The sequence below is a fragment of the Scyliorhinus torazame genome, chromosome 7 (assembly GCF_047496885.1).
Source record: "Scyliorhinus torazame isolate Kashiwa2021f chromosome 7, sScyTor2.1, whole genome shotgun sequence".
NCBI classification, from domain to species: Eukaryota; Metazoa; Chordata; class Chondrichthyes; order Carcharhiniformes; family Scyliorhinidae; genus Scyliorhinus; species Scyliorhinus torazame.
In genome coordinates, this window is record NC_092713.1 from 73749714 (window position 1) to 73776488 (window position 26775).

The following is a 26775-nucleotide window of genomic DNA, read 5'->3' on the forward strand; positions in this document are numbered from 1 at the left end:
TGTTACAAGTTACAGAGTGACATAGATAAGCTGCAGCGCTCGGCTGAGAGGTGGCAAATGGAGTTTAATGCAGAAAAGTGTGAGGTGATTCATTTTGGAAGGAATAACAGGAAGACAGAGTACTGGGCTAATGGTAAGATTCTTGGCAGTGTGGATGAGCAAAGAGATCTCGGTGTCCATGTACATAGATCCTTGAAAGTTGCCACCCAGGTTGAGAGGGTTGTTTAGAAAGGCGTACGGTGTGTTAGCTTTTTTTGGTAGAGGGATTGAGTTTCGTAGCCATGAGATCATGTTGCAGCTGTACAAAACTCTGGTGCGGCCGCATTTGGAATATTGCGTGCAATTCTGGTCACCGCATTATAGGAAGGATGTAAAAGCATTGGAAAGGGTGCAGGGGAGATTTACCAGAATGTTGCCTGGCATGGAGGGAAGATCTTATGAGGAAAGGCTGAGGGACTTGAGGCTGTTTTCGTTAGAGAGAAGAAGGTTAAGAGGTGACTTAATTGAGGCATACAAGGTGATCAGAGGATTGGATAGGGTGGACAGTGAGAGCCTTTTTCCTCGGATGGTGATGTCTAGCACGAGGGGACATAGCTTTAAATTGAGGGGAGATAGACATAAGACAGATGTCAGAGGTAGGTTCTTTACTCAGAGAGTAGTAAGGGTGTGGAATGCCCTGCCTGCAACAGTAGTGGACTCACCAGCACTAAGGGCATTCATATGGTCATTGGATAAACATATGGACGATAAGGGAATAGTGTAGATGGGCTTTAGAGTTGTTTCACAGGTCGGCGCAACATCGAGGGCCGAAGGGCCTGTACTGCGCTGTAATGTTCTATGTTCTAAACTTTTGATTGCTTATTTTGATTGTCCACTTACATGCACTGACATTTCTGACCTTGGCCTACTGCACTGTTCCAGTGAAACCAGTGAAGCTCAGCATAAGCTTAAGGAACAACACCTCATCTTTCGATAAATCGTTTTACAGTCTTTAGGACTCGGTACTGAGTCCAGTAATTTCAGACCATAATCTTGGTGCCCAATTCCTTGCATGTTTTGGTTTCCCCCTTTTTTCTGTTTGCTGTCAGCAGCACATCTGCTGGAGGCAGATCTTTTGTTTCTTTTCTTGTCACATCACCATTCTCTTTAGCCCTGGAATACTAACTCTTCTGTTGTTCAATCTCTTCTGTCTTTCATCCTGTAACATCTCACTTTTATCCTTGTCCCACCCACTCACCCGTTGTTCAAAATCTATTACATTTCCAACTTTTCCCACTTCTGATGACAGGTCACAGGCCTGAAGCATTAGCTTAGTTCACCTGGAAGTATATTTAAGTAGACTATGCCAAGTAATTGACACAGTTAGTTCCTAGGCACAATAATAAACATCAGTACAATTAACAGGTTTGAGAGGCTAAATCATCTCAACTCTTGGAATAAATTTTCATAAAAAGAGATGAACTTTAAATGGAATACTCAACTGTAATTACGAGCAGATCATATGGGGGGGGGGGGGAGGGGGAAGGCAATATTAGTTTTTTTTAAATCACTTGTACTCCAGTTTGACAGTTTCAACTTAAATTTATAAGATACACTTTTTTTTGTCTGTTATAATCTTGTTATCTTGATCAAATTAAATATAATTTTGTGAAACAGAAGAAGCAAATATACCAGAGCATAAGATTCACATATTGTCAGAACAATGCTGGCCTAACGGGTACAGATTACAGTCTCTGTGCTATTTACACAAGAGTTTCCAAGATAATTGCTCTGGACCTGCATGTCTGTTTTGATATCTAGTTTGTTCCAGAATATCACATCTAAGTTCCCTTTTAATTGTGGGCGCATTTTTCAAAATTGCTTTGACCAAAGCACTTTAACCCTGCCACTTCAAATGTGGTAACAGGCCAGCCCAGGCAGGTTGTTGTTTCATAGCACTTTCTAGGTCTCTAACCTTTTTGCAAAGTAAATTAAAGCATTTGACAAGAGCTAATGACCTTCCTTTCAACACACACATGATAAAATTGTTAATAAAACTGATGTTGATTGTGATAAATTATGACATAGGATAATTGAGACTTGAACTGCAATTTCTTGTCTAAATTCACTTGCTTATCCACCTTTATTTGTTGAACATGCACCACAGTCTATGTTTTGCTTTATAATTACTCTGTTTTGGGGGCGGCACGGTGGTGCAGTGGTTATCACTGCTGCCTCATGGCACCAAGGACCGGGGTTCGATCTTGACCCCGGGTCACTGCCCACGTGGAGTTTGCACATTCTCGCCGTGCCTGCATGAGTCTCACCCCCACAACCCAAAAGATGTGCAGGGTAGGTGGACTAGCCATGCTAAATTACCCCTTAATTGGCATTTAAAAAAAATTACTCTCTCTTTGAAATGTTACCGCAGACTAAATCATATTTACTGGTTTATAATCCTGCATAAAAATGAGAAATGGTGCAATCTTCTTGAAATGCAAAAGAAACATAGAAAATAGAAGCAGGAGGAGGCCATTCAGCCTTTCAAGCCTGCTCTGCCATTCATTATGGTTATGGCTGATTATCAAATTCAATACCCTGATCCCACCTCCTCCCCTACCGTCAGGAACATTCTTTCTGAATCTACCCTATCTAATCCTGTTAGAATTTTGTTTCTATGAGATCCCCTCTCACTCTTTTAAACTCCAATGAATATAATCCTAACCAATTTAGTCCCCCCTCATATGACAATCCTGCCATTCCATGAATCAGCCTGGTAAACCTTCGCTGCACTACCTGCATAGCAAAAACATCCTTCCTCAGAGAAAGACACCAAATCTGTGCACAATTCTCTAGGTGTAGCATCACCAATGCCCTATACAATTGTAGTAAAACATCTCTATTCATATACTCTCATCCTCTCGCTATGAAGGCAACATACCATTTGCTTTCTTTACTGCCTGCTGTACCTCGTGCTTACTTTCAGCAACTAATGCACGACGACACCAAGGCCTCGCTGAGTATCCACCTCTCTCAATTTACACCAATTCAAAGGATAGTCTGCCTTCCTATTTTTGCTACCGAAACGGATAACCTCACATCTATCCACACTATACTGCATCTGCCATGCATGTGCCCACTCACTCCAAATCCCACTGAAGCGAATCTGTATCAGCCTCACAGTTCACCCTCTCACCCAACTTTGTACAATCTGCAAATTTGGAGATAATACATTTAGTTCCCCCATCCAAATCTTTAACATATAATGTGAACAGTTGGGGCTCTAGCACAGATCCCTGCGGTACCCTACCAGTCACTGCCTGCCAATCAGAAAAATAGCCATTTATTCCAACTTTTTGTTTCCTGTCTGCTAAGCAGTGTTTTATCCATCTCCAGTCACTACCCGTAATCCCATGCGCTTTAATTTAACATATTAATCTGCTATGTGAGACCTTGTTGAAAGTCTTCTAAAAGCCTAAATAAACCACATCCAGTGTTTCCCCCTGGTCAACTCTACTAGTTACATCTTCAAAGAATTCTAGTTGATTTGTCAAGCTTGATTTTCCTTTAGTAAATCCATGCTGACTTTGATTACACGATTGCTTTCCAAATGCTGTGCAATGAAATCCTTGATAATGGACTCCAACAACTTCCCTACTACTGACGTTACGCTCACTGGTTCCCTGTTTTCTCTCTATCTCCCTTTTTGAATAGCGGGGTTACATTCGCTACCCTCCAATCTGTAGGAACCATTCCAGAGTCCAAAGAATTTTGGAAAATGACCACCAAAGGATCTGCTATTTCGAGGGCCACTTAAGTACTCTGGGATGCAGATTATCTGGCCCTGGTGATTTGTCCGCCTTCAATCCCATTAATTCGCCCCAAACTATTTTTTTACTAATACTAATTTCCTTCAGCTTCTCACGAAAACTTATGCTTCTCAGAACTTCCGGTATCTTAATCATGTCTTCCTTTGTGAAGACAGAGGCAAAGTACGAATTTAGTTCCTCAGCCATACATACCTATAGAAATTTTAACAGTCAGTTTTTATGTTCCCTGCTAGTTTACTTATTGTATTTTCCCCATCTTAATCCTTTGGTCTGCCTTTGCTGAATTTTAAATTGTTCCCAATCTTCAGGTCTATTTATTTTCCTTGCTAATTTGTATGCCTCTTTGAATCTAATACTATCTCTAATTTCCCTTGTAAGCCATGGTTTGGCCACAGTTCCCTTTCTACTCTTGTGCCAAATAGGAATAAACAATCTATTTGTTCTTTGAATGCCTATCATTGTCTGTCTGCTATCCTTCCTTTCAGTATTGTTTCCCAGTCTGTCTTTGCCAACTCATGCCTCATACCATCTTATTTACCTTTATTGGTCTCAAAATCAACTACCTCACCTTGATAAAGAATTCTACCACATTATGGTCACTCATCCCCAAGGGTTCTCACAATTAGATTGCCAACTAATCCTTTCTCAATGCACAACACCCAGTCCAAGATGCCTGTTCCCTTGTTGGTCCCTCAACATACAGGTCCAAAAAACCATCCCACTCCAGAAATTCCCCGTCTACTGTACTGTGACTAATTCGAGTCACCTAATCTATATGCAGATTAAAGTCACCCATAATCACAGCTGTTCCTTTATCACTCTGATTTTATGTCTAATGCTATTCCCAACATTACCACTGCAGTTTGATGGTCTGTATACCACCACTACGAATGTTTTTTACCCCATGATGTTTCTTCACTCCACCCAGACAGATTCCACATCATCTGTTCAAATACCTTTCCTCAATATGGTATCAATATCTTCTTTTTTTTAATTAAATATTTTATTGAAAATTTTTGGTCAACCAACACAGTACATTGTGCATCCTTTACACAATATTATAACAACACAAATAACAATGACCTATTTTATAAACAAAAAATGAATAAATAATAAATAACAAAAATGAAAACTAACCCTAATTGGCAACTGCCTTGTCACAAGTAACACTCTCCAAAAATATAATTTAACAGTCCAATATATAATTATCTGTAGCAACGACCTATACATACTATACAGTATATATTAACAACCCTGAGAATCCTTCTGGTTCCTCCCCCCCCCCCGATCTTGGGCTGCTGCTGCTGCCTTCTTTTTCCCATTCCGTCTATCTTTCTGCGAGGTATTCGACGAACGGTTGCCACCGCCTGGTGAACCCTTGAGCCGACCCCCTTAGGACGAACTTAATCCGCTCTAGCTTTATAAACCCCGCCATGTCATTTATCCAGGTCTCCACCCCCGGGGGCTTGGCTTCTTTCCACATTAGCAATATCCTGCGCCGGGCTACGAGGGACGCAAAGGCCAAAACATCGGCCTCTCTCGCCTCCTGCACTCCCGGCTCTTGTGCAACCCCAAATATAGCCAACCCCCAGCTTGGTTCGACCCGGACTCCTACTACTTTTGAAAGCACCTTTGTCACCCCCATCCAAAACCCCTGTAGTGCCGGGCATGACCAAAACATATGGGTATGATTCGCTGGGCTTCTCGAGCACCTCGCACACCTATCCTCCACCCCAAAAAATTTACTGAGCCGTGCTCCAGTCATATGTGCCCTATGTAATACCTTAAACGGAATCAGGCGTAGCCTGGCACACGAGGACGACGAGTTTACCCTGCTTAGGGCATCTGCCCACAGCCCCTCCTCGATCTCCTCCCCCAGCTCTTCTTCCCATTTCCCTTTTAGTTCATCTACCATAGTCTCCCCTTCGTCCCTCATTTCCCTATATATATCTGACACCTTACCATCCCCCACCCATGTCTTTGAGATCACTCTGTCCTGCACCTCTTGTGTCGGGAGCTGCGGGAATTCCCTCACCTGTTGCCTCGCAAAAGCCCTCAGTTGCATATACCTGAATGCATTCCCTTGGGGCAACCCATATTTCTCGGTCAGCGCTCCCAGACTCGCGAACTTCCCATCCACAAACAGATCTTTCAGTTGCGTTATTCCTGCTCTTTGCCACATTCCATATCCCCCATCCATTCCCCCCGGGGCAAACCTATGGTTGTTTCTTATCGGGGACCCCCCCAAGGCTCCAGTCTTTCCCCTATGCCGTCTCCACTGTCCCCAAATCTTCAGTGTAGCCACCACCACCGGGCTTGTGGTGTAGTTCCTCGGTGAGAACGGCAATGGGGCTGTCACCATAGCCTGTAGGCTAGTCCCCCTACAGGACGCCCTCTCTAATCTCTTCCACGCCGCTCCCTCCTCCTCTCCCATCCACTTACTCACCATTGAAATATTAGCGGCCCAATAATACTCACTTAGGCTCGGTAGTGCCAGCCCCCCCCTATCCCTGCTACGCTGTAAGAATCCCTTCCTCACTCTCGGGGTCTTCCCGGCCCACACAAAACCCATGATGCTCTTTTCAATCCTTTTAAAAAAAGCCTTCGTAATCACCACCGGGAGGCACTGAAACACAAAGAGGAATCTCGGGAGGACCACCATCTTAACCGCCTGCACCCTCCCTGCCATTGACAGGGATACCATATCCCATCTCTTGAAATCCTCCTCCATCTGTTCCACCAACCGCGTTAAATTTAACCTATGCAATGTGCCCCAATTCTTAGCTATCTGGATCCCCAGGTAACGAAAGTCCCTTGTTACCTTCCTCAACGGTAGGTCCTCTATTTCTCTACTCTGCTCCCCTGGATGCACCACAAACAACTCACTTTTCCCCATGTTCAATTTATACCCTGAAAAATCCCCAAACTCCCCAAGTATCCGCATTATTTCTGGCATCCCCTCCGCCGGGTCCGCCACGTATAGTAGCAAATCGTCCGCATACAAAGATACCCGGTGCTCTTCTCCTCCCCTAAGTACTCCCCTCCACTTCTTGGAACCCCTCAACGCTATCGCCAGGGGCTCAATCGCCAGTGCAAACAATAATGGGGACAGAGGGCATCCCTGCCTTGTCCCTCTATGGAGCCGAAAATATGCAGATCCCCGTCCATTCGTGACCACGCTCGCCACTGGGGCCCTATACAACAGCTGCACCCATCTAACATACCCCTCTCCAAAACCAAATCTCCTCAACACCTCCCACAAATAATCCCACTCCACTCTATCAAATGCTTTCTCGGCATCCATCGCCACTACTATCTCCGTTTCTCCCTCTGGTGGGGCCATCATCATTACCCCTAACAACCTCCGTATATTCGTGTTCAGCTGTCTCCCCTTCACAAACCCAGTTTGGTCCTCGTGGACCACCCCCGGGACACATTCCTCTATTCTCATTGCCATTACCTTGGCCAGGACCTTGGCATCTACATTTAGGAGGGAAATAGGTCTATAGGACCCGCATTGTAGCGGGTCCTTTTCCTTCTTTAAGAGAAGCGATATCGTTGCTTCAGACATAGTTGGGGGCAGTTGTCCCCTTTCCTTTGCCTCATTAAAGGTCCTCGTCAGTACCGGGGCGAGCAAGTCCACATATTTTCCATAGAATTCGACTGGGAATCCATCCGGTCCCGGGGCCTTTCCCGCCTGCATGCTCCTAATTCCTTTCACCACTTCTTCTACCTCGATCTGTGCTCCCAGTCCCACCCTTTCCTGCTCTTCCACCTTGGGAAATTCCAGCCAATCCAAGAAGCCCATCATTCTCTCCCTCCCATCCGGGGGTTGAGCTTCATATAATTTTTTATAAAATGTCTTGAACACTCCATTCACTCTCTCCGCTCCCCGCTCCATCTCTCCTTCCTCATCCCTCACTCCCCCTATTTCCCTCGCTGCTCCCCTTTTCCTCAATTGGTGTGCCAGCAACCTGCTCGTCTTCTCCCCATATTCGTACTGTACACCCTGTGCCTTCCTCCATTGTGCCACTGCAATGCCTGTAGTCAGCAAGTCAAATTCTACATGTAGCCTTTGCCTTTCCCTGTACAGTCCCTCCTCCGGTGCTTCCGCATATTGTCTGTCCACCCTCAAAAGTTCTTGCAGCAACCGCTCCCGTTCCTTACTCTCCTGCTTCCCTTTATGTGCCCTTATTGATATCAGCTCCCCTCTAACCACCGCCTTCAATGCCTCCCAGACCACTCCCACCTGGACCTCCCCATTATCATTGAGTTCCAAGTACTTTTCAATGCACCCCCTCACCCTTAGACACACCCCCTCATCTGCCATTAGTCCCATGTCCATTCTCCAGGGTGGGCGCCCTCCTGTTTCCTCCCCTATCTCCAAATCCACCCAGTGTGGAGCGTGATCCGAAATGGCTATAGCCGTATACTCCGTTCCCCTCACCTTCGGGATCAATGCCCTACCCAGCACAAAAAAGTCTATTCGCGAGTAGACTTTATGGACATAGGAGAAAAACGAGAACTCCTTACTCCTAGGTCTGCTAAATCTCCACGGGTCTACACCTCCCATCTGCTCCATAAAATCTTTAAGTACCTTGGCTGCTGCCGGCCTCCTTCCAGTCCTGGACTTCGACCTATCCAGCCCTGGTTCCAACACCGTATTAAAATCTCCCCCCATTATCAGCTTTCCCATCTCTAGGTCCGGAATACGTCCGAGCATCCGCCTCATTAAATTGGCATCATCCCAGTTTGGGGCATATACGTTTACCAAAACCACCGTCTCCCCCTGTAGTTTGCCACTCACCATCACGTATCTGCCCCCGTTATCCGCCACTATAGTCTTTGCCTCGAACATTACCCGCTTCCCCACTAATATAGCCACCCCCCTGTTTTTCGCATCTAGCCCCGAATGGAACACCTGCCCCACCCATCCTTTGCGTAGCCTAACCTGGTCTATCAGTTTCAGGTGCGTTTCCTGTAGCATAACCACATCTGCCTTAAGTTTCTTAAGGTGTGCGAGTACCCGTGCCCTGTTTATCGGCCCGTTCAGCCCTCTCACGTTCCACGTGATCAGCCGAGTTGGGGGGCTTCCTACCCCCCCCCCCCTTGTCGATTAGCCATCCCCTTTTTCCAGCTCCTCACCCGGTTCCCACGCAGCTGTATCTCCCCCAGGCGGTGCCCCCCCGCCCATCCTCTCCCATACCAGCTCCCCCCTCTCCCCAGCAGCAGCAACCCAGTAATTCCCCCCTCCCACCCCCCCCCCCCGCTAGATCCCCCGCTAGCGTAATTACTCCCCCCATGTTGCTCCCAGAAGTCAGCAAACTCTGGCTGACCTCGGCTTCCCCCCGTGACCTCGGCTCGCACCGTGCGACGCCCCCTCCTTCCTGCTTCTCTATTCCCGCCATGATTATCATAGCGCAGGAACCAAGCCCGCGCTTCTCCCTTGGCCCCGCCCCCAATGGCCAACGCCCCATCTCCTCCACCTCCCCTCCTCCCCCCATCACCACCTGTGGGAGAGAGAAAAGTTACCACATCGCAGGATTAGTACATAAAACCCCTCTTTGCCCCCCACATTCGCCCCACCACTTTGTTCGAACGTTCTTTTTAATAACCCGCTCATTCCAGTTTTTCTTCCACAATAAAAGTCCACGCTTCATCCGCCGTCTCAAAGTAGTGGTGCCTCTCTCGATATGTGACCCACAGTCTTGCCGGTTGCAGCATTCCAAATTTTATCTTCTTTTTATGAAGCACCGCCTTGGCCCGATTAAAGCTCGCCCTCCTTCTCACCACCTCCGCACTCCAGTCTTGATAAACGCGGATCACCGCGTTCTCCCATTTACTACACCGAGTTTTCTTCGCCCATCTAAGGACCATTTCTCTATCCTTAAAACGGAGGAATCTCACCACTATGGCTCTGGGAATTTCTCCTGCTCTCGGTCCTCGCGCCATCACTCGGTATGCTCCCTCCACCTCCAACGGACCTGCCGGGGCCTCCGCTCCCATTAACGAGTGCAGCATCGTGCTCACATATGCCCCGACGTCCGCTCCCTCCACACCTTCAGGAAGACCAAGAATCCTCAGGTTGTTCCTCCTTGCGTTGTTTTCCAGTGCCTCCAACCTTTCCACACATCGTTTCTGATGTGCCTCCTGCGTCTCCGTCTTCACCACCAGGCCCTGTATATCGTCCTCATTCTCGGCTGCCTTTGCCTTCACGACCCGAAGCTCCCGCTCCTGGGTCTTTTGTTCCTCCTTTAGCCCTTCGATCGCCTGTAGTATCGGGGCCAACAGCTCTTTCTTCATTTCCTTTTTGATCTCTTCCACACAGCATTTCAAGAACTCTTGTTGTTCAGGGCCCCATGTTAAACTGCCACCTTCCGACGCCATCTTGGTTTTTGCTTGCCTTCCTTGCCGCTGTTCTAAAGGATCCACTGCAATCTGGCCACTTCCCCCTCCTTTTTCCATCCGTATCCAGGGGGGATTCCCTTCTGGTTTACCGCACAGTGTTTTTAGCCTTCAAAATTGCCGTTGGGGCTCCTATCAAGAGCCCAAAAGTCCGTTTCACAGGGAGCTGCCGAAATGTGCGACTCAGCTGGTCATCGCCGCACCCGGAAGTCATCAATATCTTCTTTAATCAACAATCCAACTCCGCCATCTTTTCCTTTCTGTCTGTCCTTCTGAAAAACTGAATAGCCCTCTATGTTTAGTTCCCGTCCTTGGTCACTTTGGAGCCATGTCTCCGTAATCCCAACTATATCATATCCCTTTACATCTATCTGCGCAACTAAATCATCCGTTTTATTTCTAATCCTCCGCACATTCAGGTATAAAACCTGAAGGCTAGTCCTTTTAACATACCCTGTCCCTTTCTTACTATTTTTTACAGTGTTATTATCTGATACAGGGCCTTGGTTCCTTGATTTCTCTGCCTATCACTTTTCCCCTTACAATCAAATCCCCTATAATTATTGCATTCCCACACTTTTTACTCCTCCCGTCTGTAGCAGAACCAATTTTGGCTGTTGCTATTTTCCCCTCAGACGTCATTCCCCTCAACAGTATCCAAAATGGTACATCTATTTTGCAAGGGAATGGCCACCGGACATCCCTGCACTGCCTGCCTCGCTCTCTTTGTCTGCCTGGTGGTCAGCCATTGCCTTCCTGCCTGTGGAGTCTGAGCCTGCGGTGTGATTACTTTGCTATATGTGCTATCCATAGCACACTCTGCCTCACAGATACTCTACAGTGTCCCCAGCCACTGCTCCAGCTGCGAAACGCGGACTTCAGGAGCTGTAGCTGCACACTTCCTGCAGACATGCTGGTCCCGGGCACTGGAAATGTTCCCTGCCTCTCACATGCAGCAACAGGAACAAACCAAGGCTTTGAGTTCTCCTGCCATGCCTTATCCTTTTAAAAACCTCAATGTTCCAATATTGTAACCTGATACAACATGTTTGGAAGATGCTTTAAATAGTACTTTTCATCATTATTTTCAAATCCCTCCAAGGTCTCAACCCTCTATCTCTACATTCCTTCAGCCGTACAATCCTCAGAGATAACTGCGATTCCCCAATTTTAGCTTCTTGCGGCATCTCTGATTTTTGTTAATTATGAATTTATTCTGATAATTCTGATTTATTGTCGACCATGCGTTCAGCTGACTAGAACCCGAGTTCTGGAATTTCTCATTTTTGTGGCTTGTATTGGATTTTGGTAACGCGCCTATCAGTCCCCTTAATTTTTTTAATTAATCAGCATATAAATGTATTTTTTATTGGTAATTGAACCTTGAGTGGGTAACTCATTTGGGAGCTGAAATTTTGTTGACAACTCACTTTTAAAAAAAAAAAGTTTAATTTGATTTACTGATTTAAATGTTCCATGCAGTTGTACACTTTGAGTTCACCATATTATCATTACGTGAATCCAAATCATGAGTATAACATCAGCTGATAATTTATGAAAAAAAGTATTATTTATGTAAGAATAAATTATATAACAATATGATAGCTGATTTGCCACGTTTAGATTTGTTAGCCAGGATCTGCAAATCAGAGGTTTCTGCAGTGAGTCAATTTATTTTACTAAAATGCCATTGCCTCCATAATTAACCATCTTGTTTATTAACCTGAAAATTTAATATGTGTATCTTGGCTTGGTCACAGAGGATTTGCTTTGCGTTGTGGGATGGCATAAAGGCAATTAAAGTAAAACAAGCTATTCTGTTTTAACTTTATTAGCTGCTGTCTCCAAGATAAATCACTTTGGGCCCTGAGGTCTTGAAACATAGAAACAAACTATTCTCTGTTCAATTACTGAAATGACATTCTCATTCGCTCCTTCACATTTTTACGATATTCATTAAAATAGCATCGGTAAACATAGTATATTTCTCAGGTCATATTTACTTATTATACATGTAATATTGAGATTGGCATAACTTACAAAAGTAAATTCTTAACCAGACAATGCAACCATGTGTTAGAATGATGTGTTGATTATAATGTGTTGATTTATTTTAATTAATCCCTTCGTATCCTACTGTCTCACTGTTAATTAGTTTAACAAATCAAAATTGAATAGGTAAGCATCACCTGTATTTTGTACCTGGCTCAATGGAGCTCCAAAGGTGTCATTTTGTTCTATATTTGAATGCACTAAAAAGTAAACAAAAAAACAAGAGTGGGGGAGGGAAAACATTGTAAATGTACGCATGGACAGCAGTCTACTTAAAAGCAGACTTTCTCTCAGATTTATAAATTTGTACAATTGAAAATAAACAGTTAATGGTTACAAGTTGCATTAATAACCAAGCTCCTTAATATTAGCTACTAATATTAAGTTATCCATTATTATCTCATCATTTATTTTGTACATATTAAGTGCCTGGATGTCTTCAAAATGTCTTGTGGTGTCCTATATTGCATGGTATCTGGATTCTGTTTGTGCAGAAGGTGGTTGTAAAGGATTTATATTTGTATTGGTAAATGTTAGAAACAAGGTGTAGTTTTATGTTGATCTAATTTCTGTGTATGGAAGGGTAAGACCTATATTCATGCTGGACAAAGATGTTTGTATGTGTGGAAAATTCCAACTGTGTTTCAATTGTGCTTGGAGAGGGCTATGATGTGAAGAGTAAATAAACTAGCAGTGATTGCTTATCAACTGGGGTCCTTGTAAGAGAGAAAAGCTTTGCAGTTTTCGTTTTAGCTGGATATATTGCAGTTGGAGACAGGAGACCGAGGAGTGAACATCTCAATTCTGCCAGGAGAAACTGGACAGGACATGGGGCGTGCAAAGAGCCAGGCGTCCCACAGAACCAGCTACTGTCCAGATAACCAGGGAATTGGGACAGAAAGAATGTTTTAAGATGATTGAAGTTAAGAGAACAGAGACCAAGATATTGTTCAGAAAAATTAAAGGAATAGTGTTCTGAGTTAAAGAGATAATTGCAGAAACCAGATTTAAAGTGGGAAAGCAGATTTCAGAGGTGAATCAAAAGTTTGATGCCATGTCAATAGAGTCTGGGAATCGAGATTTAAAGCAATAATGAACAGTTCATACAGAAGTTAAGAGAAAGAAATCCTAAAGGGGGTGATGTGAAACCTGAATACTGGAGTCACTGTGGAGCAGAACCTTTGTTTAAAAGAGCCATTTGAAAAACCTGGACTTGATTTTGGAATGCAAATTGCTAATGGAAAGAACTTGGTCCATCGGCGGCGGAGCATCGTGGGTGGGCCGGCTGATGATGCACCAATGGCGTTGCGGCTGCGCACGTCCCAATGACGTCGGTTTGGAGGCGGCAGAGCCTCACGAACCAGCTTCAAACCGGCACCTGCCCCGATTCTGCCGTCAGAAGCCATTCTCCGCCCGATCACCGTTCCCGATTTCGGACTTGGGCTACGGAGAATTACACCTACAATCTTTTGAGCCAGGGTTTCATTCTGGAATGTTCCTGTTCAATTGTAACATCAACTGAGACCGTAACAGCTGTCATCTGGGCAGCAATGTCACGTAGTTTGGTGCAACTGTAGAGTCGTTGGGAACTCTAAAATGTAGCAGGAGTAATGAGCTAGAAATAATGAGCTAGAAAGGGTTCAATACAAGTGCTAATAAATAGATGAGTCTTGGTGTAGAAAAACAATTTTTTTACAACTAAAGTGTAAAACAAAAAGAAAGACTTGCAATCATATAGGGCCTATCATGACTTCAGGACTCCCGAAAGGACTTTTCAGCCAATGAGTAGTCACTGTTGTATGCAGTACCTTTTCAAGCAAAACCATGGACTAACCACATTTACGTTCATCGTCTGCAATGGTCCATGGTTGCCAATACTCTCTTCAGGCACAGTACCTGAAGAGAGAGAGAGTAACTGCTGTAATGTTGGAAACACAACAGCCAATTTGCTCACAGCGAACTCTCTCAAATAGTAATGTGATAATGACCAGGTTATCAGTTTTTGTGATGTTGTTTGAGGAATAAATATTGGCTAGAATGCTGACAACAACTTCCCTGTTTTTCTTCGAAATATTGTCATAGGGTCTTTTACCTGAGAAGGCAAAAAGGGTCTTGGTTTAACATGGCATCCGAAAGATAGCACCTCCAACAGTACAGTATTTTCTCAGTACTGCACTTGAGCGTCAGTCTAGATTTTTGTGCTCCAGACCTGGAGTAGAACTTGAACCCACAAGTTTGTGCCTTGATGCCAAAGTTTACCCCATCGTATCCAAGCTGAGGTATTGCACAGAAAAAGACATCTAAAGTATGCAAAATTTGACTGTGCATGGAGGTCTCCAATTTCTTTTTATGCAGAGACGTATGGATTTGGATGTATTCAAAACTTCAGAAATAAGGTTTGGCACTTAAAGTCTATGAAAAGAAAATTCAGGAATGGCCTGGCAATTGCTGGAAAAGCAGCTTAAAATTTGGAATTAGTGATAAAAATTTCCAATACCAAGCATGTTTATTTTCAAAAATGCAAACCGAGAATGAGAAGAAAATTGCTGAAATAGTGTTTTGAGTGCGTTGAAATGCACCTCAATGGCCAGGACAAGAATTATGATCCTGGGATTGGGGAGGCAACTGAGGGGTTTATATGATCAACAGGGAGGAAGAAAGACAAATCCAAGAAAAATGTAAGTAGTCCTTTGGTAGAACAGAACTTTAACATTGCTGAAATAAGAGACATTTTTTGTCAAAGCTTTTTGCTAATTAGAACAATTCACAAGAATACCAATGTCGGAGAAACAAATTTATACTGATTGGTTGGCAAGCAGACTCTGGCAGAGGTGTTGCCATGGAAATGCACCAGTTAATGATGACTGACAATTACCTGCCATACACTGTTTGAAATTTAAACCAGACAGATTTACTCTGGTCAAGACATTGCCCTGAGGAATGAACCAGCAAATGGCTGCCACTTGTTTAGCTGCAGCTAATGTATGTACAAGCTCTTTCTGTCTGCAAAGAACATGGCCTTGTACATTAATATATGTAGTTTCCAGCACATGCAAATGCACCATGTTGTGAGCCCGACTCTTAAATTGGTTGTCAGTGTAATTCTTAGCACACTGAGGATTATTTCGCAAATGTTGTCTAGTCGCAGAATCACATCTAATATTGGACACTGCGTTTTATAAGCACGGTCTCATTGGGTATGGTCTGTACCTCTTTGTTGTAAACAGCAAAGTGAAAAGTGCCCACTCTATTTCAGATTACCCTGGAAGGGCAAGGTATCTCAAATATTTGAGCAACAGGTAAAGCTCACTGTTTCATGCTGCTACTATGCAGTAGTAACACGAGTATAATTTGCCACTAACGGGATGCTGCATCAAGCCAAAATGGCGTTCTGCCTATCATACAAATGATTGATGTGGTATATGAATTTTAGTGCCAATGTAATGCTAGCTATGTAAGCTGTATCTCCCAAAGACTGGTGGATCGTATCAAACAGGACATCCCATCCACTGTTCACAACAGGCAAGGTATAGATATGGAAGAAGGAACTGAGGGCATTGTTGCTGAGTTTGCAGATGATACAAACATATGTAGGGGGACATGTAGTGTTGAAGAAGCAGAGAGGCTGCAGAAGGACCTGGACAGGCTAGGAGAAGAAAGAAAAGTGCAGCACAGGAACAGGCTCTTCGGCCCTCCAAGCCAGCGCCGATCATGCTGCCCGTCTAACCTAAAATCTTCTACACTTCCGGGGGCCATATCCTCTATTCCCATCCTATTCATGTATTTGTCAAGACGCCCCTTAAATGTCACTGTCGTACCTGCTTCCACCACCTCCGGCAGCGGGTTCCAGGCACCCACTACCCTCTGTGTAAAAAAGCTTCCCTCGCACATCTCCTCTAAACTTTGTCCTTCGCACCTTAAACCTCCGTCCCTTAAACCTCCGTCCCTTTAATTGACTCTTCCACCTTGGGGGAAAAAGCTTTTGACAATCCACACTGTCCATGCCCCTCATAATTCTGTACACTTCTATCAGGTCGCCCCTCAACCTCCGTCGTTCCAGTGAGAACAAACCAAGTTTATCCAACCTCTCCTATAGCTAATGCCTTCCATACCAGACAACATCCTGGTAAACCTCTCTGTACCCTCTTCAAAGCCACTACATCTTTCTGGTGGTGTGGCGATCAAAATTGAACACTATATTCCAAGAGCTAGCCCAGTGGGTAAAGAAGTGGCAAATAGAATGCATGAAAAGTGTGAGGTTATGCACTTTTTAGGAAGAATAGAGGCATAGACTATTTCCTAAATGGGAAAAAGCTTCGGAAATGAGAAGCACAGAGGGACTTTAGGAGTCCTAGTTCAGGATTCTCTTAAAGTTAACATGCAGGCTCAGTTGGCAGTTAGGAAGGTAAATGCAATGTTAGCATTCATGTCGAGAGGGCTAGATTACAAGAGCACGGATGTACAGTTGAGGCTGTATAAGACTCTGGCCAGACCCCATTTGAAATATTGAGGGGTTTTGGGCACCGTATCCAAGGAAGGATGTGCTGGCCTTGGAAGGGGTCCAGAGGAGGTTCCAAGAATGATCCCCAGAATGAAGGATTTGTCATATGAGGAGTGGTTGAGGTCTCTGGGTCTGTACTCGGTGGAGTTTAGAAGTATTAGGCGGGGATCTCATTGAAACTTACAGAATATTGAGAGGCCTAGATAGAATGAACGTGGAGAGGATGTTTCCACTATTAGGAGAAACTGGAACCCGAGGGCACAGCCTCAGACTGAAGGGTCAATCCTTTAAAACAGAGATAAGGATTTTGACTTCTGGTGACGGGGCTGTGCTGCGTAGTCACACATCAGGTGGCTCTCCTCCAGAGCACAACAAAATCAGCAGCTTTGGCCAAATTTAATAATGATAATAACAATCTTAATTATTGTCACAAGTAGGCTTCAATTAACACTGCAATTAAGTTACTGTGAAAATCCCTTAGTCTCCACATTCCGGCTCTGTTCAGGTACATGGAGGGAGAATTCAGAATTCTCAGCTGGTACGGGAATTGAACCCGCACTGCTGGCCTTGTTCTGCATCACAAACCAGCTGTCTAGCCCACTGAGCTAAACCAGCCTTAGCCCGAAAACTCAGACTCATTCAGCTCCTCAATTAAAAAGGAAAAGTAGTAGAGTAGAATGCCAGCAAACAGTAGCTCGAGAGGCCGCTGGGAAGCCAGACACGGTGAAAAACGGCAAGAGCAGCGAGCGAGTCGGCAGACCCACGAGGTGAAGGGTCCCCGGCCACCCCCAAGAGAGGGAGACCGACAACCCGGACGATGGGCTCCCCCCACCTGGAGAGGGATGGAAGATATTTCTGACTAAGGAGCTGTCCACAATGAAGGATGAGATAAAGGTGGAGATCCAGGTAGCAGTCGGTGGCAGTGGCGGAGGCGCTGGCTGCCATACAGACGGGATGGGAAGGAAGCTGGAGGCTCGGGGAAGAACAATCCAAGAGCTTAAAAAGGAATCGGCTGAGCAGAGCGACTGGATTGTCGCCCTGGTGGTCGAGATAAAGAAGTTGGGAGGTCGGTGGTGACCCAAGGGAGCCTGGAGGGGATCCAGGTGAAACAATATACAAATAGTGGGCCTGCCAGAGGGGATCGAGGGCAGAGACTTGACTGACTATGTGGCCCAGGTGCTGGGCAACTTGATTGGAAGAAACAGCTTCCCCAAACCACCGGAGATCGACGGGGCATACGGTTCACTCCGACCAAAGCCCAAGGCCGGGGAGCAGCCGAGGGCGATAATCGGCAAGCTGCACCAGTACCAGGATCGGGGGAGGATCATGCACTGGGCACAGCAGACCAAAGCGAGCAGTTGGGAAGGACACAGAATAAGGGTGTATCAGGGCATTGGGGCGGACCTGGCAAATGCAGGGCCGAGTTCCACCATGCAAAGTCAGATCTGTACAAGAACGGTATAAAATTCAGGATGCTATTCCCAACCAGACTCTGGATGACATTCCAGGATAAAGAACATTATTTCACCACCCCGGCAGAGGCTGATGAGTTCATGTGCGCGAACGGCCTGGACAAAAGGCAAACAAAGCTGCGGTGAGGAAGACGAAGGGAGGGAAAAAAAGAAAGTGATGGACATAGACAATTTTTGTGAGGGACGGCACTGCCTGGCTATGAGCAGGAGCACTAGCTCATAGGAAGAAAGGGGTGAGGGCAGCGGGACACTTGAGAGGGTGAGGAGAGACCGAGGGCAGCAAAAGACGGGCATAGGAGGGGGTCAGAGCAACCCCGGGAGGGGGGGCCACCACACTTGCGGGTAAAGCTAGCGCTAGGAAGTATGAAAGGGGGGGCGGGTGGCAAGGCACATCTCCCAGCAGGTCGCAAGCACCTGGCGGAGGGGGACACACACCGTGATGGGGGGAGTAGTTAGGGGATCAAATAGGAAAGGGGGGCATGGGAAGGGGTGGTGGTGGCAGAAGAGGGGATGGAGGAGAGAATTGGGACCACAGGGGGAACATAATAATGAAGGGAACGGTTCTAGACTGATGTCAGCAGGTCAGATTTGGGTTGATGGAACAAGATGGAACCGCAAGCAGCCACTTTGGAGGGCCCTTGAACAAAAAGAAACCCGAGTGCATGGACTCATCCACATGGCGTACACATAGTTGGCAGCCATATTGGGTGGATCCTGGTCAAAGGGAAACCCTGGAGCGCAGGGGTGCAGCGTCGTGGTGAGAATGGTGACCGCGGCCATTTTGGATGGCCCCCGAGCAAAGGGAAATACCGGAGTGCAGGGGCGCATCCACCAGATACGTATGGTTGATCCTGCAGGAAGTGGGGGACAGAAACCTCACCACCAGGATTATCACCTGGAACTTGAGGGGACTTAGCGGCCCAGTGAAAAGATCCAGAGTCTTTCCCACCTGAAAAGTATGAAAGCCGACATAGTCTTCCTCCAGGGAGAGGCACCTGAGGGAGAAGGGCCAATTGCGGGTAAGAAAAGGCTAGGTGGAACAGACCTACCATTCCTGCTATGGGGCAAGGGCAAGGGGGGTAGCTATTCTGATAAGCAAGAGGACGGCGTTCAAGGCGACAATGATGGTTACGGACCAAGGGGGGTGCTACGTCATGGTCAGCAGTGTTCTGGACGGGGCACCAGTAGTCCTGGTAAATGTGTGCATGCCCACATTTACACTTTTGTAAAAAAGACCATGGTGGAAATCTCCGACATAGATACACACCAACTGAGCATGGGGTTGGGGGGATTTTAACCCACTGACGGACAGATCAACCCCCAAATGGGGAAAACGACAGACGTGGCATGGAAGCACAAGTGGATAGCACTGTGGCTTCACGGCGCCAGGGTCCCAGGTTCGATTCCCCGCTGGGTCACTGTCTGTGCGGAGTCTGCATGTTCTCCCCGTGTCTGCGTGGGTTTCTTCCGGGTGCTCCCACAGTCCCAAGACGTGCAGGTTAGGTGGATTGGCCATGATAAATTGCCCTTAGTGACCAAAAAGGTTAGGAGGGGTTATTGGGTTACAGGGATAGGGGGGGAAGTGAGGGCTTAAGTGGGTCGGTGCAGACTTGATGGGCCGAATTGCCTCCTTCTGCACTGTATGTCCTATGTTCTATGGCTAAGAAACTGGGAACGCTCATGGAGCAGATAGGGGCAGTAGACCCATGGCGGTTCCTGCACCCAGGTGAGAGGAAATTTTTGTTCTTCTCACCAGTACATAAAGTCTGCACCCGCATCGACTTCATTGTGGTGCTTCCAGAAATAGTCGGAGTGGAATACTCTGCGATCGTAATCTCAGTCTATGCTCCACATTACATGGATGTGAGGTTGGGGACAGGCCATGCCCAACACCCCATATGGAGGTTGGACAGGACCCTCTTGGCCGATAAGGTCTTCTGCCAGAAAATCACAGGCCATAGGCAAGTACGTCAGTAACAACCGGAAGGGGGAAGTCTCACCTGCCATGTTTTGGGAGGCACTGAAGGCGGTGATTAGGGGACAAATTATAGCTTACAAGGCTCATAGAGATGGGGAAGAGAGGGCGGCTAGACAACAACTGATCAACTCCATCCTGGAGGTCGACAGGAGGTAGATACTCTGAAGCCCTGAACGTAGAGTTTCTGGTGGAGTGGAAAGAGCTACAAATTGACTTTAACCTGCTATCCACCAGGAAGGCAGTGCACCAACTCCACCAGGTACGGGGGACGTTTTATGAACACAGAGAGAAGGCTAGCAGCCTGCTGGTTCACCAGCTGAGAAAGCAGGCAGCCACGAGGGAAATAGCACAGGGGAACGACAGCAGAGGCAGACTGGTAACTGAACCATAAAAGGTCAGCGAAGCATTGGAGGCTTTCTACTAGGGACTGTACACCTCCAAACCCCCTGAGGCGGACTCGGGGATTAAACAGTTCGTCGATGGATTGAACATGCCAGTCGTGGGGAGCTGGAAGCACCAATAGAACTGGGAGAGATCATGAAGAACATCAACTCCATGAAGGCGGGTTCCCGGCAGACATCTACAAAGAATTTGCACCGGCTCTCGTCGTGTACCTGTGGGAGATGTTCGCAGACTTGCTAGAGAGGGGCACCCTGCCTCCAACACTAACACAGACCACCATATCGTTAATAACCAAAAAAGGCAAAGAGCCAACGGAATGCGGATCATACAGACCCATGTCGCTGCTCAATGTGGACGTGAAGATCTCGTAAAAGTCCAAGAAACTGGAGAGCTGCGTAGCAGAGGTGGTTGCAGAGAACCCGACAGATATAGGTAAGGATAGACAGCTAACTGCGAGCGCATCAGTTGGCTGCTGACTGTGATACCAACCCCATCGGGGGCGAGAACACCAGAGGTAATCGTCTCCCTTGACATAGTCAAGTGGAAATACCTCATTGAGGTACTGGAGCGGTTTGGGCTAGGGACACGGTTCACCTCATGAGTGAAACTCCTGTACAATGGCCCCAAGGTGAGAGTTTGAATTAACACCGCCAGCTCTGAATGCTTCTATTTGCACCAGGCAGGGATGCGCACTGTCCACGCTCCTGTTCGCCTTGGCAATTGAGCCACTGGCAATCGCCCTGCGAGACATGAGAGGCTGGAAGGTAATTTGAAGAGGAGACAGAGAACACAGAGTCTCATTCTATGCGGGTGATCAGCTCCTCTACATCGCGGACTCGCAAGGCGGCATGAATGAAATCACAATGCTTCTGAGAGAGTTCTGAGTCTGAGGAGAAATTTCTTCAGCCAGAGAGTGGTGGGTCTGTGGAATTCATTGCCACACAGGGCGGTGGAGGCCGGGACGTTGAGTGTCTTTAAGACAGAAGTTGATAAATTCTTGATTTCTCGAGGAATTAAGGGCTATGGAGAGAGAGCGGGTAAATGGAGTTGAAATCAGCCATGATTGAATGGTGGAGTGGACTCGATGAGCCGAATGGCCTTACTTCAACTCCTATGTCTTATAGTCTTATGGTCTTCACGGGCTACAAACTCAACCTGGGCAAAAAACCTGGGCAAAAGTTTTCCCGGTGAACCCGAGAGGGGGAGGGGCAGAGCTGGAGGGACTAGCATTTAAAATAGCCTGAAACAAATTCTGCTACCTGGAATCCAGATAGCCCACAACTGGACAGGGATACACAAGTGGAATCTGACCAGTCTAGTGGGGAAAGTCAAAAAAGACCTGCAGGGATGGGATGCACTCCTGCTTTCCCTGACGGGGAGGTTGCAGACAGTCAAGATAAATGTGCTGCCCAGGTTCCCCTGCCTGTTCAGATCCATACCGATCTTCATCCCCAAGGCCTTCTTCCAAACAGTAGACAAAATGATTATGGCATTTATGTGAGGGGAGTGGGGGGGGATCTGAGAATCCCTAAAACACTGCAAAGGAGAAGAAGCATGGAGGTCTGGCCCTCCCGAACTTGCAATACTGCCATGGGCAGCCACGGCCGGGAGAGTGAGGGGATGGGTGAAGGAGCCAACCACTAAATGGGTGAGGATGCAGGAGTCCTCCTGTACAGGGATGACCGTCCGGGCCCTCGCCACAATAGCACTCCCATCCCCGCCAGCAAAACACTCAACCAACCCAGTGGTAGTAGCAACTGGAAGAACCTGGAACCAGATGAGTCAGCATTTCAGGCTAACCGAGGTGTGCACCATGGCCCCCATCTGTGGTAACCATGGGTTTCTACCAGCCGTGCCAGGTGCCACCTTAAGAGGTGGAGACAGGATGGAGGGACACTGACAGTTGGGGACTTTTGCACAAGGGACAGACTAGTGACCCCAGAAGAGCTGATGGAGAGACTCGAACTACAGAATGGACTGGAACTCCGACATTTGCAAATCAAAAGCTTTCTCTTCAAGGAGCCGAAGCGATACCTAGGGCCCCGAGAGACACAATGTTGGAGGAATTACTGGACGCAGACAGTCTGGGAAAGGGGAACTGCAGGGACATATAAGGACGACTTTTAGAAAGGACACACTCCCCACTGGACGGAACAAGGGACAAATGGGAGGACAGATAGGGACGGAATTAGAGTGGGGACGGAACAGGGCCAACGCCACCTGCTCCTGCGCAAGGCTAAGCCTCATGCAGTTTAAAGTGGTGCACAGAAAACACCTGAAAAGATGCCGAATGAGCAGGTTCTTCCCGGAAGTAGAGGACAAATGTGAAGGGTGTCAGGGAGGCCTGCCAGCCACGCCCACATGTTCCGGGCATGCCCCCTAGGATAAGATCCAGAAATAGCAGAAGAGGAGAAGGGGGGGTGGCAACGGGGGACACGGGGGGGGGGGGGGGGGGGGGGGGCGGGGGGCAAATGAAAAGGTACAACATGTAAGCTGTTACTGTCTCATCACAAAAAATTCTTTGTGTACAGTGTAAAAATGCAAAATTTAATAAAAATATTTAAAAAAACAAAGATGAGGAGGAATTTCTTTAGATAGAGGGTGGTGAATCTGAGGAACGCATTGCCGCAGAAGGCTGTGGAGGTGAAGTCATTGACTGTCTTTGAGACAAAGATAGATAGATTCTTGATTAATAAGGGAATTAGGGGTTATGGGGGAAGGCAGGAGAATGGGAATGAGAAACGTATCATCTAAGATTGAATGACGGAGCAGTCTGCTCCATGGCCTAATTCTGTTCCTATGCCTTATGGTACCCAACCAGTCCATGCTTTTAAACTTTAAAAACAGTATCCAACTTGAGGTGTGATTGGATGACCTTTATAAATAATCCTCGCTGTGCTAAAAATGCTCACAAGCAATTTAAGATAGTCTGGCTCGCATCCTGGTGCATTTTCATGTACTGGAAGCTACATATTTTAGTACAGAGGTCTCTTTTTTTTTTTACAGATAGAAAGAACATGTACACACATTGCGCCTGTTTCAGAGACGGTCATTTATTTGCTGGTTTATTCCTTTGAGAACTGCCTGGCTTAAATTTCAAACAAAGATTGGCAGTTCATTATCCGTCACCATCAACTGGTGAATTCTCCCTGACAACCCTCAAACAACCAAAGTCCACTTGCTATCCAATCAGCACACTATTCTCATACAGTATAAAGTTGTTGTTTCCCCTGACATTGGTATTTTTGTGAATTGTGCTGATGAGTGCAAGACAAAAAACTTCTACAAAAAATGTCTCTCTTTTTCTGGCAAAGATATAAATGGTGACTGGAAGAAAGTCATCAGCATATGCAAGATGAGAAAGCGAAGGTGTCTCAATAAATTACTGTGGTCATTGCATGTATGATTGCTGCTTTTTAAATCTCATTGAGATGAGGCTTCTCACAAAGAAGGCAAGTGAGAGAGGTATGAAAAGAAAGAAGCTACGTTTCAATATTGGAGAGCATATTGGAGAGCTTTTCAACATTTCGTAATGGTTTGCAAGTTTCAGATTTTAAATGGCCCAATAAAACAAGAGAATGGAGAAAATAGGGCAAACCTACTTACTTATCTTATTTAAACCTAGTTCATACTATTTTTCTCCTCACTCCTTGCTGGCAATTTACAATTCTTGTGCAGTAGTGTTATCGAAACATCTTCAGCTGTAGTGAGGGCGGTATGTTGCTTTCACGAGAGTTAAGGGTGGATATAATGGCATTGTCGTATAGTTCTTGTTACTGGAAGAAAAAGGAGCTTTCTTTATTTGATACTGTCATGTGCTGTTGCAAAGTAGATGCTGAATCTTTAAGTAAATGAAGATTCTGCTTTACATCTATTGATATCTGTCATACTAAAACAAAATTAGAAGGTTAGATAGCATCTTAGAGCACAGCCCCTTCCTTGTGCCTGTGCTGGTTCTTTGAAAGTGCACTCGTATTTAATCCCATTATTGAGATATTTCCCCATAACGTGGCAAAGTGCAATGTCTAATTGCTTTTTTGAAAGTTCCAAAATAACTTTTTTCCACTACCCTTTCAGAGATTCCGAATTTTATCAACTCTCGGCGAGAATTCTCTTAATTCTTCCCCCCCCCCACATTCATTTGCTAATTATTTGAAATCAATGACCTCTGATCCACTTTGTCGAGAAAGTTTTTCAATTTGCCCTATCAAAACCCCATAAAAATTTTAATCCCTCCCTCGGTCTTCCCTTAAATTTCTCTGCTCGGAGGTTATTTTCTCCACCTTATCATGCTACTGAACCTCCTTTTGTACCCTCGACAAGGACTTCACATCCTTCCTGGTGTAGTGTGCTAAGTTGTACACAGTACTCCAGCTGAGGCCTAATGAGTGATTTGTAAAGAATTTGCACATAAACTAAAAGCAAAATAGTAGACATTCAAAACGTTTTGGATAATTTATTTATGACCAAAACAGGAAGCTAGAAAATCCTGCAAATTTGTATTAACCTGACTGTGAGATATCTGTATCAAATATTTTATTGTTACTCTGCCTCAAACCTTTTGCAGGTTGCTTTGGCTGCCGCTGGGCTCAATTATCCTTGCCATCGACTAACAGTTAGTAAAAGACCTTCACCTGCTCAAACCCGTGAACACTCTGAAGAGGTAAAACAAAAGTTTTGCTTTTTAATTTGTTAAAATTTGAAGTGATTTATTTGCTACACATTGGTTTTATAAGAAAACATCTCATAGGATCTTAGGATGGTTACAGCACAAAAGGAGGCAATTTTGGCCGTTGTATTACTGCCGACTCTGTGAAAGAGCAACTCAGCTGGTCCCACCCCCTGTAGCCATGTAAAGTCTTTCTCTTCAGGTGCTTATCCAATTCCCTTTTGAAAGCGACGATTGAATCTGCCTCCACCATCCTCTCTGGCAGTGCATTCCAGATCCTAACTATTCACTACGTAAAAGCATTTCTCCTCATGTCACCATTGGTTCAATTGCTATTCACCTTATATCGGCGTCCTCTGAGCATCCACCCTTCTGCCAATGGGAACAGTTTCTCACTATCTACTTTGCCTGGATGCCCCATGAATTTGAACACATTGCTCAAATCTCCTTTCGACCTTCTCTCAGGAGAACAACTCCAGGTTCGCCAATCTGTCCTATTAGCCGAAGTCCAACAACTGTGGCACCATTCTTGTAAATCTGTTTTGCATCCTTTCCAAAGCCTTCACATCTTTCCTAAAGTATGGTGCGCAGAATTGAGCACAGTACTCTAGTTGTGGGCACACCAGTGTTTTATAACGGTTCATCATAATTTTCTTATTTTTGTACCCTGTACCACCAGTTATAAAGTCCAGGGCCCTGTATGTCTTTTTAACCAATCTACCTACCCTGCACATCTTTGGGTTGTGGGGGTGAGACCCACACAGACACGGGGAGAATATGCAAATTCCACACGGACAGTGACCCAGAGCCGGGATCGAACCCGGATCCTTGGTGCCGTAAGGCAGCGGTGATAACCACTGCACCACCGTGCTGCCCATTTCTTGTCACATTTAATTTTGCTCACACATGAGGACTTTGCAGAACCAACTGGCTTGGTTGGGCCTTTGTTGTATTGAGCTCTGCTTCGAGGGCAGTCTTTCTTGGTATGCATTTTTGTAGCATTTGGTACAACATAGTCGTTTCCCCGGCCACTTCAGAGGGCAGTTAAGAATCAACCACCACCTTCTCGAGTAGTTAGGGATCAGCAGTAAATGCCTGTATTGTCCACATTCCATGAATGAATAAGAAAAAAAAACACTTTTCTGCTGATCTAGAGTCACATATAGGCCTCAAAAACTGAAAATACTGGACAATCTCAAGAGGCCTGACAGCATCTGTGGAGACGGAAGAGAGCTAACATTTTGAGTCTGCATGACGCTTTGTCAAAGCTGGAGAAAACTGGGAATAGAGTCAGATTTATACTGTGGGGAGGTGGGCATGGAGCAGTGGGGCTGGGTAGTGGGCCATCGATAGATGGAGATTGACAAAGTGTTGTGGACAGAAAGGGAAAAGGAATGTAAATGGGGTTGATTAAGGCTAAGAATGGTGTTGATAGTGGCATATAAAGAGATTAGAATGTGTGAATGGCAGAACAAAGACGAGCAGTG

At 45.9% G+C, this 26775-nt stretch overlaps 1 protein-coding gene across 3 annotated transcripts in view; it reads left to right on the forward strand.

Annotated features, from left to right (window-relative positions):
* The window catches only part of faf1 (Fas (TNFRSF6) associated factor 1), a 612606-nt gene that overhangs the window by 248508 nt on the left and 337323 nt on the right, over window positions 1-26775 (forward strand). For 2 of the 3 annotated variants that reach the window (XM_072510911.1, XM_072510912.1), the window contains exon 9: window positions 25187-25282. The exons of the other annotated variant lie outside the window; for it this stretch is intronic. In XM_072510911.1, the coding sequence (XP_072367012.1) occupies window positions 25187-25282 (96 nt within the window). The remainder of the gene's footprint in view (window positions 1-25186; window positions 25283-26775) is intronic. 3 annotated transcript variants of the gene reach the window in all.